Here is a 15,933-nt window from a genome sequence, read left to right as displayed (position 1 = left end):
CCAAGCAGCATCAGAAAGATTGAATCTGATATTTTGTTTAACACAACATAATACCCTGGTATCCTGAAACCTGACTATTTGCTTCACCCCTAAGCTGTTTTCTGTCTGTACAACCCCAAAGGGGGACACATTAATCAGATTGTTACAGTTCAAATATTAATTAGTTTTGTTGTTGTTGTTGTGTCTTTCGACTTTTCCCGGTTAGGGGTCGCCAGAGCGGAACTCTGGTCCGCTAATGATTGGTAGTTGATTTTTACGTGTCGAGTTACCAGCCCTGATGCACAACCTTCAACGAAGGTACACCCTTTCATGCATGTCTCCACGCAGAAGACGCTCTAGCTGAGAATTGAACCGGAAAGCGTCTTACTGTGAGGCGACAATGCTACCGCAGCACCACCACCGCGGGTCATCAAATATTAATTAGTTTATGTATTCAAATTGCAGCAGTAATAATGTGTACTAGGAAACAAGCTGTGCTATAGTATTCTGCATGGGGGTTTGACCACAGTGGCTGATTAATTCATTCCCAGCAGCTAAATTGGTTTTCGTGCAGAAGATCTGGTGCATCCAGCAACTCAACCACTGTCAGTATCAACTTCTACAACTCCTTTTTTATTGTCTGCTGGTAACAGAATGACTGTAACTTCTCCTCAGCTGTGTAACTGATCAGACTGAACCTTCCTCAGATTAGAATAACTCTGATGAGATTCCCACCTTATCCTTGGAATCATGTTCCCGGGTAGGGATTCCAGTCCAACAGCTATTTTACATATGCAGGCAATGCTGATAAACAGTGCAGACCTATTCTGGTTACAGGCAGGTGCTCAATGGTCTCATTGTTGTCAATGATGCAGTTTCCAGTTTCCTTGACAACTGCTTGAAAGGCTTGCTGCAGATACAGACTGAGCTGTAAGTATTAGAAAGCTTTACCCACTGCTGAAGCTCTTTCCAAGAGCCTTGTAATGTGAACAGCAGCACACATCTCTAAGTCTAAAAATGAATATGAAGGTGTATTCTTACAAGATGTTACGAGAGTTCTTGACTGAATGCAAGTGTGTGATTATATGCAGGTTGGCACACAAAGACAGTAAACTGAGAGAGAGTGTGTGTACATGTGTGAACGAGTACGTGCATTTTTTTTAGGAACTTTTATAACTTCATAACTGACTGTGACAATGTTGTGTGAGTTCATAACTAAACATGGACAGTATCACTGCATATGTATTACTCGACAGTTTCAAATTGAATATATGAATGCAAATGTGCAGGAATTTATGTGAAATAAAGTCTAAAGGTATAAATGTAATGTATATAGTTACAGATGTTTTATGCAATATATATGAAAAGGTAAAGCAGCTAATTGAGCAAAATGCTTTTGTGAAGAGGGAGGAAACCGGAGTACCCAGAAAAAATCCATGCAGTCATGAAGAGACCATGCAAACGTCAAACAGACAGTAAGTCAGTCCATGCAGTTATGAGGAGACCATGCAAACTTCAGACAATAAGTCAGTCCATGCAGTCATGAAGAGACCATGCAACCTTCAAACAGACAGTAAGTCAGTCCATGCAGTCATGAAGAGACCATGCAAACTTCAACCAGACAGCAAGTCAGAAATGAACTCAGACCTTAAAGACATGAGTCAGAGGCCTTACCAGTAAACCAACCACACTCCCCAAAGCATATGTGTACACATACATTTGAGTTTAGGAGTGAATGCAAGAGTACAGGCCTACGTGAATTTCATGTGTTTATGCTGTATTTAGGAATAGTTTTGAGCCGTTCAGTGACATTTTAGTTTTATGCTGTTTGACTAAAATCACATCATCGTACTGTCATGCTGTATAATATGTAGCAAACTAAGTTATTCTATTTTTTTGGTTGGGGGGTTAAATGGGCATATGATTGACAATATCTACTGAAATATTATATTGTCATTCAGAGGTTACAAAGCCCAGTGTAAGGGGAAACTTCTGCTTTCTACAGTTATCCCCTTTTCACAAAGTTGTACATCTTCAAAGTGGTAATGTTTAATGTGGGGGTACAGCCTCTGTGTATATGTTATCACTGAGTTCATGAATAAAGTAGAGGCACATGGAGGAATTTATGGGATTCAAGTACTAAAAATGAGCATGTTTTGGTATAATTGCTTAAGACCAGTGCTGGATTTAAAAATGTACACTTGTAGGAATAACTGAATCAAGGAATGGATGTGACATGCAGGAATAGATGTCACTCCAGAGCTCACTGTGAATATGGCACATATGAAAAAGCACATAGTTAAGGAATATCTGTTGGTGTATACATATCCACTTATAGCTGTATATTGAGGTTTACATGTCCGTTTGTTCATATGCAAAAATAATTGCAAGTCTAATGGCGATGTGAACAAGGCAGAAGCATCTCTGATCCCAGAACTAGAAGTGAGAGTACCTGTAAGAATAGCTGGGATCAGAGGATTTACAGTGTGTGTGTGTGTGTGTGTGTGTGCAGCATGCTGCATGACTCCAAAGCTGAAACTCGGGCATAATGTGTAATTGCTGTGACTCCGAAAATGAAAGAACATGTGTGTTTGTTGATATTTATGTGGTGTTCTGCATGTAAGATCTTATGAGAGACCAAGGTTTTCTGTAAGTGTTTATGCTTGTTTGAATGAAGAACCTTATATATGTCAAGAAATGAATACAACCATATGTATGAATCTTTAAAACTGAGAGTTGACTATGTTTGTCCTTAAATAATTTTTGAGGCAGGATTGAATATTGAAGTGAGTAGATGAGATCTCAGCACTGAATTGTACAGTCAAGCAGAATTTCCTGTCAGTCTAGAATGAATGTACTTATGCAGAATATTCTGAGATTCCATGACAGAATGTAATCTGTATAGAACTGAGTAAGCGTATAAGAAGGGATTTTTCTTTCTGCCAATTCAGGACTAAAATGTATTCAGGTGTAGGAAAGTATTTCTGTAAGTTAAAGACTTAACTTGAAAGTATACACACTGAATTTTCACATGAAGCAATATATGTGCACATATTTCAGTCATCAACAAACTGCTAATATATGTGTATACTTGTGTGTGCTCATGTCTCTCTCTCTGTATATACATACATGCTGTGTTTGGTCACTGCATGCATTTATCACATGCTTCAGCTTTTAGCAATGTTAGTCAGTGGTGGTTAAAATGATCAAATGATATAATTGTACTATAGCAGTTTCACTGTAATATGCTTTTGGGGGTTATCCTCTTTCTCCACATTCGTGCGACTGTGGAGTTAGTATATTTAATTTATGGGGTTGAGTTTGTAGTTGTTTTAGGTAATTGCAAATTTCTTCACTTTTGTGTTCACATCAGTTCGATTTTTTTTTTTAAGAACTTGTCTGATGTATTTGCAGTCATATATACGAATTACTTCAAGTGGCTGAAAATTTAAGTTGTCAAAAAAGAAATTGTCAGTATATTCGATCATTTATTGAACATACTGGCTTTTTTTTCTGTGCAAGATCACTTTGCAGTGGGGAACAGGGAATTTGCTCTTTCTCCACTGCAGTGCATTCTCGAAGCTGGCATGCCCCCCTACAAACAAAAAAAAAGAATTGTACTTGTTTTTGTTGTAGTTTTTTATGAGGCTACTGATCAACTAGTTTTGTGCAGTCAGGTGCTGTTTAATATGTTGCATTTTTGACATCTGTACGTACACCCACACATGTAATATTTACAGCTACACCTGGAAGAAATAATATATCTATTTGTATGTGTATATATACATTTATATATATATATATATATATATATATATATATATATATATAAAACGGTTGATTGAAAACTCACTTGACTGAAAATGAAATTACTAGGACCACTTCAGTGAAAACTCAATTCTTTGAAACTCATTTTGTTGAAAGTTATAAATGGCCTTTTCCCCACTGCAGTGCGAACTTGGAGTTAGTATATAAAGTAAGGGGGGAGGTGTAGCCCCCCACATATTATAAACATTTTAAACTTTACACAGTGATACTTACAAGTGCAATAAATGTTTCCAAAAGAGAATATATAACCAAGATATGTGGGGGAGGGCTGACACCCCAATGTGGGGGGCTGTATCCCCCCTTAGTTTATAAACTAACTCCAGGGTTGCACTACAGTGGGGAAAAGGCCATTTATAACTTTCAACTAAATGAGTTTCAGTCAAGTGAGCTTTCAGTGAAGTGGTCCTAGTAATTTCATTTTCAATCAACCGTAGTAGACCCATATATATATATATATATATATATATATATATATATATATATATACATATACATACACATACATCTACTTTTTAAGTAGTCAGTTTCTGAACTCTATTTTTTCACTGCAAACACAACTGATATACCAGTTACAATATATAATTTGTTTTCTGCTTAACATAAGGCTTCTCTTTTATACTGCTTGAAAGTGATGCTCTTAAAACAATCCTTCCATGTAGGTTTGCATATTCCTCCTCATTTTGCTTTAATTAAAGGCATCATGTTTTAAATAATAAGTGTTACAAAGCTGGAAATTAATATTGTTTTCAAACATATTGTCATACAGAAGTAAAGGTCTGAAATGTAGTATGTTGTTTTACTTAAAAGATTAAGTACTGGGAAGGGGACACACTTTTCATTTCAAAACTCACTGCTAGCTACATTTACACAAAAATACAGAAATCCCATCTTTGTAAAATGTATGTACTTACTGAAAGGTTTTGTCAAATAAGATTTATAATAATTGTATACTTTGTGGTAGTGACATTTAATATGCATATTAGTGTTAATGCAAATAATGTTCTGCACCTTTATCTGTCTAAAGTAGGAAATATGAAATAGACAAGTTTAGAATACAGTTACATGTTAACATTTTACATTTGAAATGATTTGTGTAAGTGTAAGGAATTGGACAAAATACTATAACATCTGTTTATTAAAAAGGAAACATGCTATAATATTATGTTGCTGCAAATGAGGCTTTGCTCTCTTTCAGTCCCCTCCCCCTACTGTGATGACCCTGCCCTCACACAGCTAGCCTCAAACACTGACACATCACTATCATCAGATTACATGCAAATCTAAACTGCACAAATAAACTACATTTAAGTTGTTCAATGTAGTATGTAGTGCAGCAAGAGAGTTAGTCTATATAGTAAAGAAAGAGGTTTTCTGTTGCTTTCATGTATGGCTTTATATCTCTGTGCGGCGGTGCAGCAGTTAGCATTGTCGCCTCATAGAAAGAGGTTCTTTAGTTCGATTATCGGCTGGAGTTCCTTCTGTGCAGAGTCTGCATGTCCTCCGTGTGGCTGGGTGAGCTTTAAAGAAATGCAGGTAGGTGTGTGTGCACATGGGTGTGCCTTCCGTGAAGGCTGGGCGTCGTGCTGGCAACTCGGCACAGTAAAAATCCACTGCCAATCAATCTGCAGACCGGTGATCCGCTGTGGCGATCCCTAACCGGGAAAAGCCGAAAAACAAAGACATCTCTGTTATAAAATATTTATTTAAACTTTTTTTTTACTTTATCAAAAACTTGAAAATTAGGCCATGTGATAATTCACTGTTATGAGTATAAATATTTGCAATTCAGCAAATAATAGGGATATTTTAATAATTGGCTATATGCAGTATTTCATGCACAGATGTTTATCTTACCCATGATTAAATACAGAATAAGTGTGCAAACACAGATATTTCTGTGAACCAAGAGCTGAGCACAGCAGTCTTCATGTTGAAGCTAATTTGAGAAACTAGTACTGATTGTGAATGTTTGTTTAAGTGCAAATGTGGATGTAGGTGTGTTAATTTAAAGTTAATTCCACATGCATGTCTATGTTAGAATTTCTATTAAGTAAAAATACTGAATGTGAGAAAATATTCCTATATTGGAATATGTGTGTGTGTGAGTTCATGTTTGTGTGTGTAGATACTCAGGAACAGTTCCATCAGCAATCCATATCACATTCCTTAATCAATCCAAATGCATATTTTTCAATGATAACAGATACAAAAAATAATCATAGCAGGATCAAGAACCTTGCTTACTGTTAAGACTTAAGATTTCACTGCATATATGTAACAAGAGTTATCTGTTTATCACGGAGCTATAAAAAGGGTTTGCACTCTTTTTTTTTTCTGGCCAAAAAGAGTGTCTGCATTAGTTCATTTTCCCAGCTAACAAAGTAAAATAAATACATATTTTATAATTATGTGTGTGTGTGTGTGTGTGCAGCTATATACATCATCTCTCTCTCTCTCTCTCTCTCTATATATATATATATATATATATATATATATATATATTTCTGCATTGTACAGAATGAGAGTGTGTGTGCATATTCTGAAATACCAGAGTATGATTTTGCTGTATATGTCCTCCAGTATCCTGGATCGGACAGATTAGCTAAATTGATTGCAGGAACCTGTGATCTAGATTAAGTCAGGATAGAACTAAAACAGTGAACCTGAGTGGAATATAATTTTGAAGTGCACACAATTTTAGTTTGTTAAAGTGGTTAATAGTTTATTTACAAACATATGTAGCAGCAGGATCCATCTCATGGTTTGTAAATGCATGGAAAATCATTGCAGCACAGTGCCAGTCTGTATTAAAATTCCACTTGTCGATATCCTAAAGTTAATTGGAAGGTACTTACATGACATCTGCAAATTGCACAGTGACAAAACTATCTTCGCACCAGTGGGTAAAGACTGCCCATTATCCTCTCAATTAAAGAATGGCAGCCCTTTCCAATTAGCACTTCAGTCCATTGTTTATTGTGTTTATTGTGTTTCAGTGTCCAATTAGACAAGTCTGTATAACACTATTACAAATTTTGTTTGTTATTGGTCTCTGTGTAGCACTATGTTAAACGTGTGGCAAGAAGCATGATATAACACTATGAATATATACATTTTTGTGTGTGTAACATTAGGCTTAGTGTGTCACAGTATGGCAAAAAGTATATTATACTAAGCATCATCAGTGACTAACATCTAACATTCAGTTTGAGAAACGTGAGCCCAGTGGTTGTCTATTTTCCTGGTGTGTTTTGTTATGCAGTTTTGTACCACAATATTTTATGTAACTAAATATATGATGCACAACTTTCAGACTAATGCATGATAGTAATTACAGTGCATGTCTTAAAGCATGTTGCACAGTGCTAGGCCTAATTTCTACAAAGAGAATTAAAATAAAAGTAAAACTTTTCTAACACTACATTGCATGTAAGTGTATGTCTGCAGAGGACCCTTCTGTAAGTGATTGTCTTCACTGTTTCTCATTCTCTTTCTCTCTTGCTCTCTCTCTCTGTTTTCTTTTCCCAGCTACACTGGCTGAAGTGGTGATGTCCCTTCCAGCTCAACTGGAAGCAGAAATTGATGGATCCATCCAGCTTCCTTGTACCCATCAGGTGACAGGGACTACCTCGAACCATATTGTGGAGTGGTTTGTTGTAAGTACTTGGCAAAATACAGAAGTATAGCGAGGCTTTACTGGGAGTAGTTATTGTTTTTTGATGGAGCTTAACCAGCTCTGATGGTAGACCTTAATGCAGAGTACTATGCATTGTAGATGGTGTGCCTGGTACAGTGTGCATGTGTGTCACTTGGCTACTCTGACTGCTGTTTGACAAAGTTTGGCTCAGAAGTTGGTAGTCTGGAATCTCTGAAGACTGCAACAACCAGTATTTTTTCATTTCCTACTGTCTTCTTAGTGAAATTTGCAATAGGGTAAAGTCACAATATTCTACGTTTTGTACTGGTGACATAGAATCATGTAAGGGACTGATATTTGTAAGTCAAAAAGCAAGAATACTATAATATATGTCAAGCATGTATGGCAGAACACATGATATGAGTTAAAGGACCAAGTCTCTGAATACATTAGTTGAGGTCAGAGTGTTTGTGCTGTCTCACAGGTTCCAGATTCCCACCTTTTTGTTGCCTTGAGCTGTGGTGAAAAAAAAAATCTGTGTTACTTTTGGATAGCTAGGCTATTTGATGGCAGCACTGTGCAAGTAAAAGCACAGGTAAGGCAGTCACTGATTAACTTCCTTAGAACAACTGTTAACATTTTTGAAATACCTGCCCTGCAAAATCTTACCTGTTCATCCTGAAGTCCTTGGATTGCCATTACTGTCCCAATCAGTTCTCTAACAGTATAAATGTGATTTGTAAATACTACCTACTAGTAACGATTGAGTAATAATTATACATTTAAAAGCTCATTTCTGGCTGTATTACTGGCACTGATTTACCAAGGATATGCTTCCCTCATTTACTCAGTAGCAGCATTGAAGGCTAATGAATGAATGCTTGTCTTCTCTCTCTATTTCTACAGATCTTTCTTGAGTGTTGCTTGCTTCAAATAACATACAGGAATCTTCAACACTCAGTTCATCACTCATGTTAGAGAGCAAGTGGGACTTTAGATAAATTAGTAAAGGACCTCTGAAGGATATTTGTCATATGTGCATCTATTGCACCTAGTTGTCCCCTTTCTCAAACTCATGTTTTCACTTATGTCATGCCGCTATTTCTTATTCTCTACGTGTGTCAGCCTATGAAAGATCAACAGAGAGGTGCCCCAAGTCATGGAAGTATTCAATGCTGTTGCTTTCACTTCCCCTGCATTTATACTGCACAAAGAAAAGCTTAAGCTATGTGTGTGCATGTGATAAGTTCTATCATGTGCAGTTCTGTTTCTGAGATTGAGTGCTGTATGTATATGCATGCATGTATGTAGGTTTATATGCAAGTAATGTCTCAGTGCAAAGGTGGTATGGGTCTGCATATCTATAACCACATCAAATGAATAGTATAGTGTGTGCTCATGTACATGAGCTCTACATGTATTATATGCACATTTACATGTGTGTGTGCATGTGTTTGGTGGCAGCACCACTTCTTATTAGAGTTACAAAAGAAAGTAAAAAAAAAACCTGTTTGCCACTGTATGTCATGCAACTTTCCTTCCTAAATTGAACTCTGTTGTGATGTATAAATGTATACATCAATCTCCTTTACTAAGTATGCCAATTTTACACAGAGTTATGTAAGCATAATAAACATTTATACACACATGCGCCCATGCAAGTGTCACACTGTGAGGAAGGTTATCCCTTGTGGATCTCCAAATTTTTTGTTTTGTGAGAGGTTGTATGTCTGTGTGAATGGCATAAAGACTAGTAATTTCACATCTGTTTATTTCAGGAGGTCAAGAATGGGTTAAGAGAACGTATTGCATTCAGAGACTTGACCAGCTCCAAGATTGATGTACACACTGACTATACGGATCGTATCATCGTGCAACCAGATTATACACTTACTGTTTCCAACGTGCGTCTAATTGATGAGCGGATATTCTATTGTCAGGTGACAGCAGGCTCTTCTGGTAGTGGAGTGGGAATGACAAACTTGAAGGTGTATGGTGAGTTGGTACTTTTAAACAAGTACTGATGTGAAGGGGGGTGGGGCGTTGTCCACTTCCTTTTACTTTTCCATCATTTTCTTCTCCCCACCTCACCTCTATTACTGCTTTCCTAGAATTTCAGGAAGGATGTTTGTTCAGATGTGTGTGAACAGGACCCATTAATGACAGTCATTTAAATTTCCTACATGTTCTTGCTTTCTGACCATATGAACTGCATTACATTATGCTTGTCCATTCAGTTCTGAGCCCAAAAGGTTTTGTCTGTCATTATTTGGAAAAGACGGGCTTCGCTGTTACACAGACTTTCCTGCATGTTCTCCTTGTCTGTGTTTTTGAAGCAGTTATGCCATCTCACCAAAATCAGGCAGATGATATGCTGTGACTGTGGGACATGGAGTGAAGTGGGTTGTGTCTTACAAAATCACTACCTGAAGCTCAGTGCATCTTCTGCAGCACCCTAACCCTTGATATGAAACTTTTTCTAACAATACAACAGTATTGTTTAAGCTTTTTTCTCATATATTCCATAATAAGAGATAATACAAGAAAAGTCAGACTTAGAAAGACTGTCATTCTAAATTATATAAAGGCACTGAAATGGAGGTATGTGTTGAATAACAACTCAGACAATGCAGATCTGGATAGGATTAAGTGACAGAGTGACCACAACTTTCAGTCCCTGGCTAAACTCTATGACATTTTTCTATACAAAACAGCTACTCTGAATTGTTGTTGTAGCAAATATTGATCTTATTAATCATGTGAATTTATGTTATATTACTATTCTTTGTTATAAAGGATGTCTAAACACTTATCTCATTGGTCCACCTTGAAATTTAGGGTGCGTATATCATTCAGATATGACAACTATCATGGAATTGTTTGGTTAATTTGCTTTGTTAAGATTCTATATTGTTGTTTATCTTTTCCTAATTTGCACATTAAACATTTTGTGCATTTCATATTGTGCTTTAATGACTGAAAAGTGTCTATAAATCGGTCCACCTTCATACCTATTTGACAAATGTCTGTGTGCAACAACTCATCGACAATTTTATCAGTAGTCATTTTCTCAGGTAAAACTAATTGTCCACAGCATCTCTGATTTTGTGAAAGCTTCTTTGCATATGTGTGTGTGTGCGTGTGTGTGTGTCATCTATAAGGGAAACAAGTAGAAACAAATTCATAGATTGTTAGTACAGAAGCTCTTTTAAGGGGGAAAGTGCTCATCTGTTTCAATAAAGAAGTTCTGATTTCTAAACAAGTTATAAGTGCTTTATTACTCTGAAGTCTCAGCTTAGCTAGTCTACAGTGAGTGGTTCTTTTTTTCTAATTTTGTAGGATTTGTAGCCAGCAGTTTTGCTCTCACAAGTACGAGGTTTCACTATGTGGATCTGTTTATTATACATACACATATATGTAATACTATACATATATATATAGATATATTTACATACACATGTTTTGAATGGAGATCGCTGTTCAGCTCGGAATGGGAAATTTACCATTTTCCTTACTGCAGTGCGATCATGGAGATGGTATATTTATTTAGCAGGTGGTGTGGGTGGTGCAGGGGGCTTGCCCCCCTCCAAAAATGTAAAAAACCTTTTTTTGTTTTATTTATTTATTTTTTTTACAAATTTGAAGTTTCACAACTTTACTCTTATGGTCTCGACCATTTGCGAATTTTAAGTTTTGAAACTTCGAGCTTCTATAGTAGATCAACCCCACACACACACTTACACTAACCTAGAGAATTAAACAATAATGGGGAAAAAGGAAAACATCCTTACCCCTTAGCATTTCATGATCTATTGCTTAAAACAAAATGATAGTCAACAAAACTGCATCCTTCATTTTTTTTTGTTTACAAATATACATTTGATGGGAAGAGGGAATAACAGACACACACACACATTATTTAGTATGTGTACGTCTATATCTATATCTATATATATATATATATATATATATATATATATATATATATATATATATATGTATATATATATATATATATATATATATATATATATATACTTAAATTAGAAAGTACCACACCTGTCTAGTACCAGTTAATGGTTTGGCAGCACAGCTGTAGAGAAATAGTGAGTAAATTGGCCAACAAAGGTTGGTTTAATTTTTATTTTTGTTATTCCTATCTGAAAACTTGTGTGATCTCTAATAGCTTTTCATTGTTTTAAACTTTCCTGGTTGTTTGTACATAATGAACCTGATAAATCATACCCAGTTATTATCTTTGTATACCACATAGGACAAACAATGCAGAGACACACACAGAGTTGAATCATATTCTGACTTTAAACTTTCATCCTTAGCATTGCAGTATAAGCCAGGCTATTCATAAACATAATGCACAGTTGTATAAATGTATTTTGTAAACTATGCTTAGTATACCAAGTATCATTATTGAACTTTATAGACATATACAATGGTGATATCAGAGATAACACAAGTAGAAGTGCACCCTGGAATGTATTGTACATCAGTTTGTACTATGTTCTCTAGTGCTGCACACTACAGCACTGTGTGACGTGACAGTACAGCACCGTGTGGCCTGACTGTACAGCACTGTGTGACTTGATGGTGAAGCACTGTGCGGCATGATGGTGCAGCACTGTGCAGCATGACAATATAGCAGAGAACCACTTTTGGGTAAGGTACAGTCATTTCTGACATACCTTCTTCAGTAACATTTCCATGTTGTGCTTAATACAATTATCCAGCTCTTAGACATGATGATGGAGCAAGAGATATTAGTATATTATGCTAAATAGGGAATTTGTTGCTGTGGGAGGTCCCACTAGTGGAAGCTCTGCAATATCATTGTGTAAGGGTGTGGTCATGTGTGTGTTTGTGATAGCAGGTTTACCTGCAAACTCCTCAAATTGTGAAACCAAAACAGTTGAAAAACAGAAAAACAGCAGCAGCGGAACCACAGCAACACTGTTTTTATTGTAGATAAAGTAAGCGCTTTTGTCGGTGTACTCCACCAACTTCATCAGACAAATGACATAAACTGTAGTTGCAGTTTAAATACTTTCAAACTGCCATATCAATTACACAATTAAAACCATTTTTTTAAAAATTAAAGAGATATTCCCAGAAAACACATTGCAACAAAGAACACCAAAGTGGGAATAAAAATTACATTACTAGTACTGTAACATAGTTAAATATAACTGAGTTCTATACATTAGCAGAATATTGCAAAGTCTTTATCATAAATAGAAACAGAAAAATATATAGTTAAAAACAGAAAAGTATATGGTTAAAACCAGTCGACCAGTATGACAACAGTATTACCAAGTCAGTTTTTGTCCCCTCCCTGTATACCTATTTGTATCCTAAAATTCTTCGTCCAAAAACTTTGATGCGAACCAACACCAAAATCGCATATTTGGCGCTAATCCACTATACTTACGTTTAAATTAAATAAGTTGGAAGTTCACAGGCGTTGTTAAAGCCCAAATACTCTTAAAAGACTTATAACCATATATTGTGGTTTTAATCATGTACCAGAAAATACACTAAAAATACAAAGTGTATAATGTAAGTTGTGCTATCAATGTAGTTGTATTAATAATGTTATTATATATACCAAGCCATAGTTAGAATAGCCTTATCTATTGAAAGCAACTTGTCTATGCACAACTCGTGTCTCCTGTGATGCATACTATATTGGGAAAATGGAGAGAAAAATCAAACAAAGGGTATATGAACATACCTACTGTACTGGGAAGAAGAACACTACCAACGCCTTGGTGAGACACATCATAGAACACCCCAACCATCAAGTTCAGTTTGTGGTACTACAACAGGTAGAACACAATATTAGGGGTGGGCCTTGGGAACTCAGACTGGAGGAATGTCAGTTGAGATGGCAGGTACATACCTCGGCTCATGTGCCCCCAGAGCTTAATGATTATGTTTCTATTAAATGCCTTCTTAAACTTAAGGCTTTGAATAGATAAGGCTATTCTATCTATGGCTTGGTATATATAAAAACATTATTAATACAACTACATTGATAGCACAACTTACATTATACACTTTGTATTTTTTAGTGTATTTTCTGGTACATGATTAGAACCACAATATATGGTACAAGTCTTTTTAAAGTATTGGGTTTGGGCTTTAAAAACGCCTATGAACTTCCAACTTATTTCATTTAAACGTAAGTATAGTGGATTAGCGCCAAATATATGGTTTTGGTGTTGGTTCACATCAAAGTTTTTAGACGAAGAATTTTAGGACACAAATAGGTATACAGGGAGGGGACAAAAACTGACTAGGTAATACTGTTGTCATACTGGTCGACTGGTTTTAACCATATATTTTTCTGTTTCTATTTATGATAAAGACTTTGCAATGTTCTGCTAACGTAAAGAACTCAGTTATATTTAACTATGTTACAGTACTAGTCATGTAATTTTTATTCCCACTTTGGCGTTCTTTGTTGCAAGGTGTTTTCTGGTAATATCTCTTTAATTTAAAAAAAAAATGGTTTTAATTGTGTAATTGATATGGCAGTTTGAAAGTATTTAAACTGCAACTACATGTTATATCATTTGTCTGATGAAGTTGGTGGAGTACACTGATGAAAGCGCTTTATCTACAATAAAAACAGTGTTTCTATGGTTCCGCTGCTGACATTTTTCTGTTTTTCAGCAGGTTTACCTGCAACACAAGGAACTTCACTGTCAGTAGCAATTTACTAACATACAGAAGAGTGATTATTTTATTTTTTTGCACTTATTTGGTAATTTTGCCTCTGCTCTTCATGCTAAATAATACATCAGCAGCATGGAAGGGGCATTGTTTCACTCAGAACACTACAGTAACTATATTTGGGCTGTGGTCCCGTAACCTATACAGACAGAACCAGCCCAGAAGCACTCATTTTACTGTTTCTAAATCTCAAACAACTCCTATGCAGACAGAACCAACCCAAAAGCACTCATTTTAGTGTTTCTAAATCTCAAACAGCTCTAAAGGGAGGGTTGTGTTTGCATAATGAAAGAAAACTGTGTTAAAAATGTTACTTCATTGTATAGCGGTCATTAAGTATCAAATGGAATGCTGTCTTTCAGGCCTCCTGTGTAAGTCAAAATATTCATGAAACTCATCTACAGCATGTAACAAAACAGGTATTAAATGTTAATGTGCATTGATGATGATGGACTGCAGAAATAAGGTAAATAAGAAAACTATGAGGAAACAAAAAACAAATAGGATATGCTAAATGGGTCTGAGCATTACTTCAGATAATGAAGCACTTGTTTGTTTCAAAGGTCTGATAAAACAAACATATATTTAAATGTGAATCATTCTTACTAATTATTTTTAATTATAGCTTTGGTATATATTTCTTGATAAATGCTTGTATCTTGGCTCGAGATGATTGTCACTCCTGAAATAACACCCCAACTCCATGTGGAAAATAGGAAACAGGGGTTGAGGATGGATGGCTTGTATTTTAAGTGGCAGAATGAGTGAAATGAGACAAAATGAGCTAGAAAGGTTGACTGAGTAGAACATCAAAAAGTGCAGTTTCCTATATAACCTGCAACATACACAATGGCTTAGATGGGAAAGCAGGCATTAACCTGCAGAAAATTAGACTGTGCTCTCAACATCTTTAGGGCAATATCAAAAGTTTTCTTAATTCAGATCAGCAGATGTAGAAAGAAAAGGTCCAGTTAGCTGCTGGCTCATCTAATAGACACTCACGTTTAAGAGCTATGTAGAACTTGTTTGTTGTATTGTAGTCTCTCAGATTATATTTGGATTATTTACTCTCAAAATGGCACTGTACATATTTTTGTTCAATCTTACAGCTGATAATGTTCAAGACTTTAGCCCATATTGTCAGTCTCAGTATTATAGCTGGCTTTGAAGTTCATAATTTTGGCTAATTGCAGCTTGAATAGTTTGATCTCCTTTACTCTGCATCTTGCAGACAATTTCTTTACATTTTTCTGAAGGTGTAGCTCTGTTTTACTTAAGAAAACATGTTTAGCATAAGAAATGTTTTATAGCTGTAAAAATCAAGGCAGACCCTCTAATTATCTAGCACGTAATACCTAAAGAGAATCATAAGTCAACCTTCCTAACCCAGGTTCTTTTCATACTGGTCTGAGTACCATAATGATTACAAGGTTTCAAGGTTGTCTGCTCAATAATTTAGAGAAGTAAAACACACTTTTGCCAGCATCCCTTTTACACCCACACATTCAAACATACTAGCAGCTTCAGGTAGCAGACATGACTTTGGTGCAAAGGGCTATGGGCTCTATTCTCACACCTGGTAGATCAACTTTTGATACTGCAGTGCAGCATAAGGAGGGTGCCATACTCCTGACTGTGTCTTCCCTCAGCTGAGACATTAAACCAAGGTTATATCTGCTTGAGTTGTTGGTAGCTCAGATGGATGTAAAAGGTCCCATGGCACCTAGCAGAAAGTGTAG

General features: G+C 36.0%; 1 protein-coding gene across 3 annotated transcripts in view; it reads left to right on the top strand.

Annotated features, from left to right (window-relative positions):
* Positions 1-15,933, top strand: part of BCAM (basal cell adhesion molecule (Lutheran blood group)) — a 500,114-nt gene that overhangs the window by 319,215 nt on the left and 164,966 nt on the right. For 2 of the 3 annotated variants that reach the window (XM_044080674.1, XM_044080675.1), the window contains exons 2-3: positions 7,336-7,463; positions 9,223-9,439. The exons of the other annotated variant lie outside the window; for it this stretch is intronic. In XM_044080674.1, the coding sequence (XP_043936609.1) occupies positions 7,336-7,463; positions 9,223-9,439 (345 nt within the window). The remainder of the gene's footprint in view (positions 1-7,335; positions 7,464-9,222; positions 9,440-15,933) is intronic. 3 annotated transcript variants of the gene reach the window in all.

The sequence above is a fragment of the Protopterus annectens genome, chromosome 8.part0 (assembly GCF_019279795.1).
Source record: "Protopterus annectens isolate FY-2018-M chromosome 8.part0, PAN1.0, whole genome shotgun sequence".
In the NCBI taxonomy this organism is placed as follows: domain Eukaryota; kingdom Metazoa; phylum Chordata; order Ceratodontiformes; family Protopteridae; genus Protopterus; species Protopterus annectens.
Note: the sequence above shows the minus strand (reverse complement) of the source record. Positions and strands in the feature narration are given on the sequence as shown.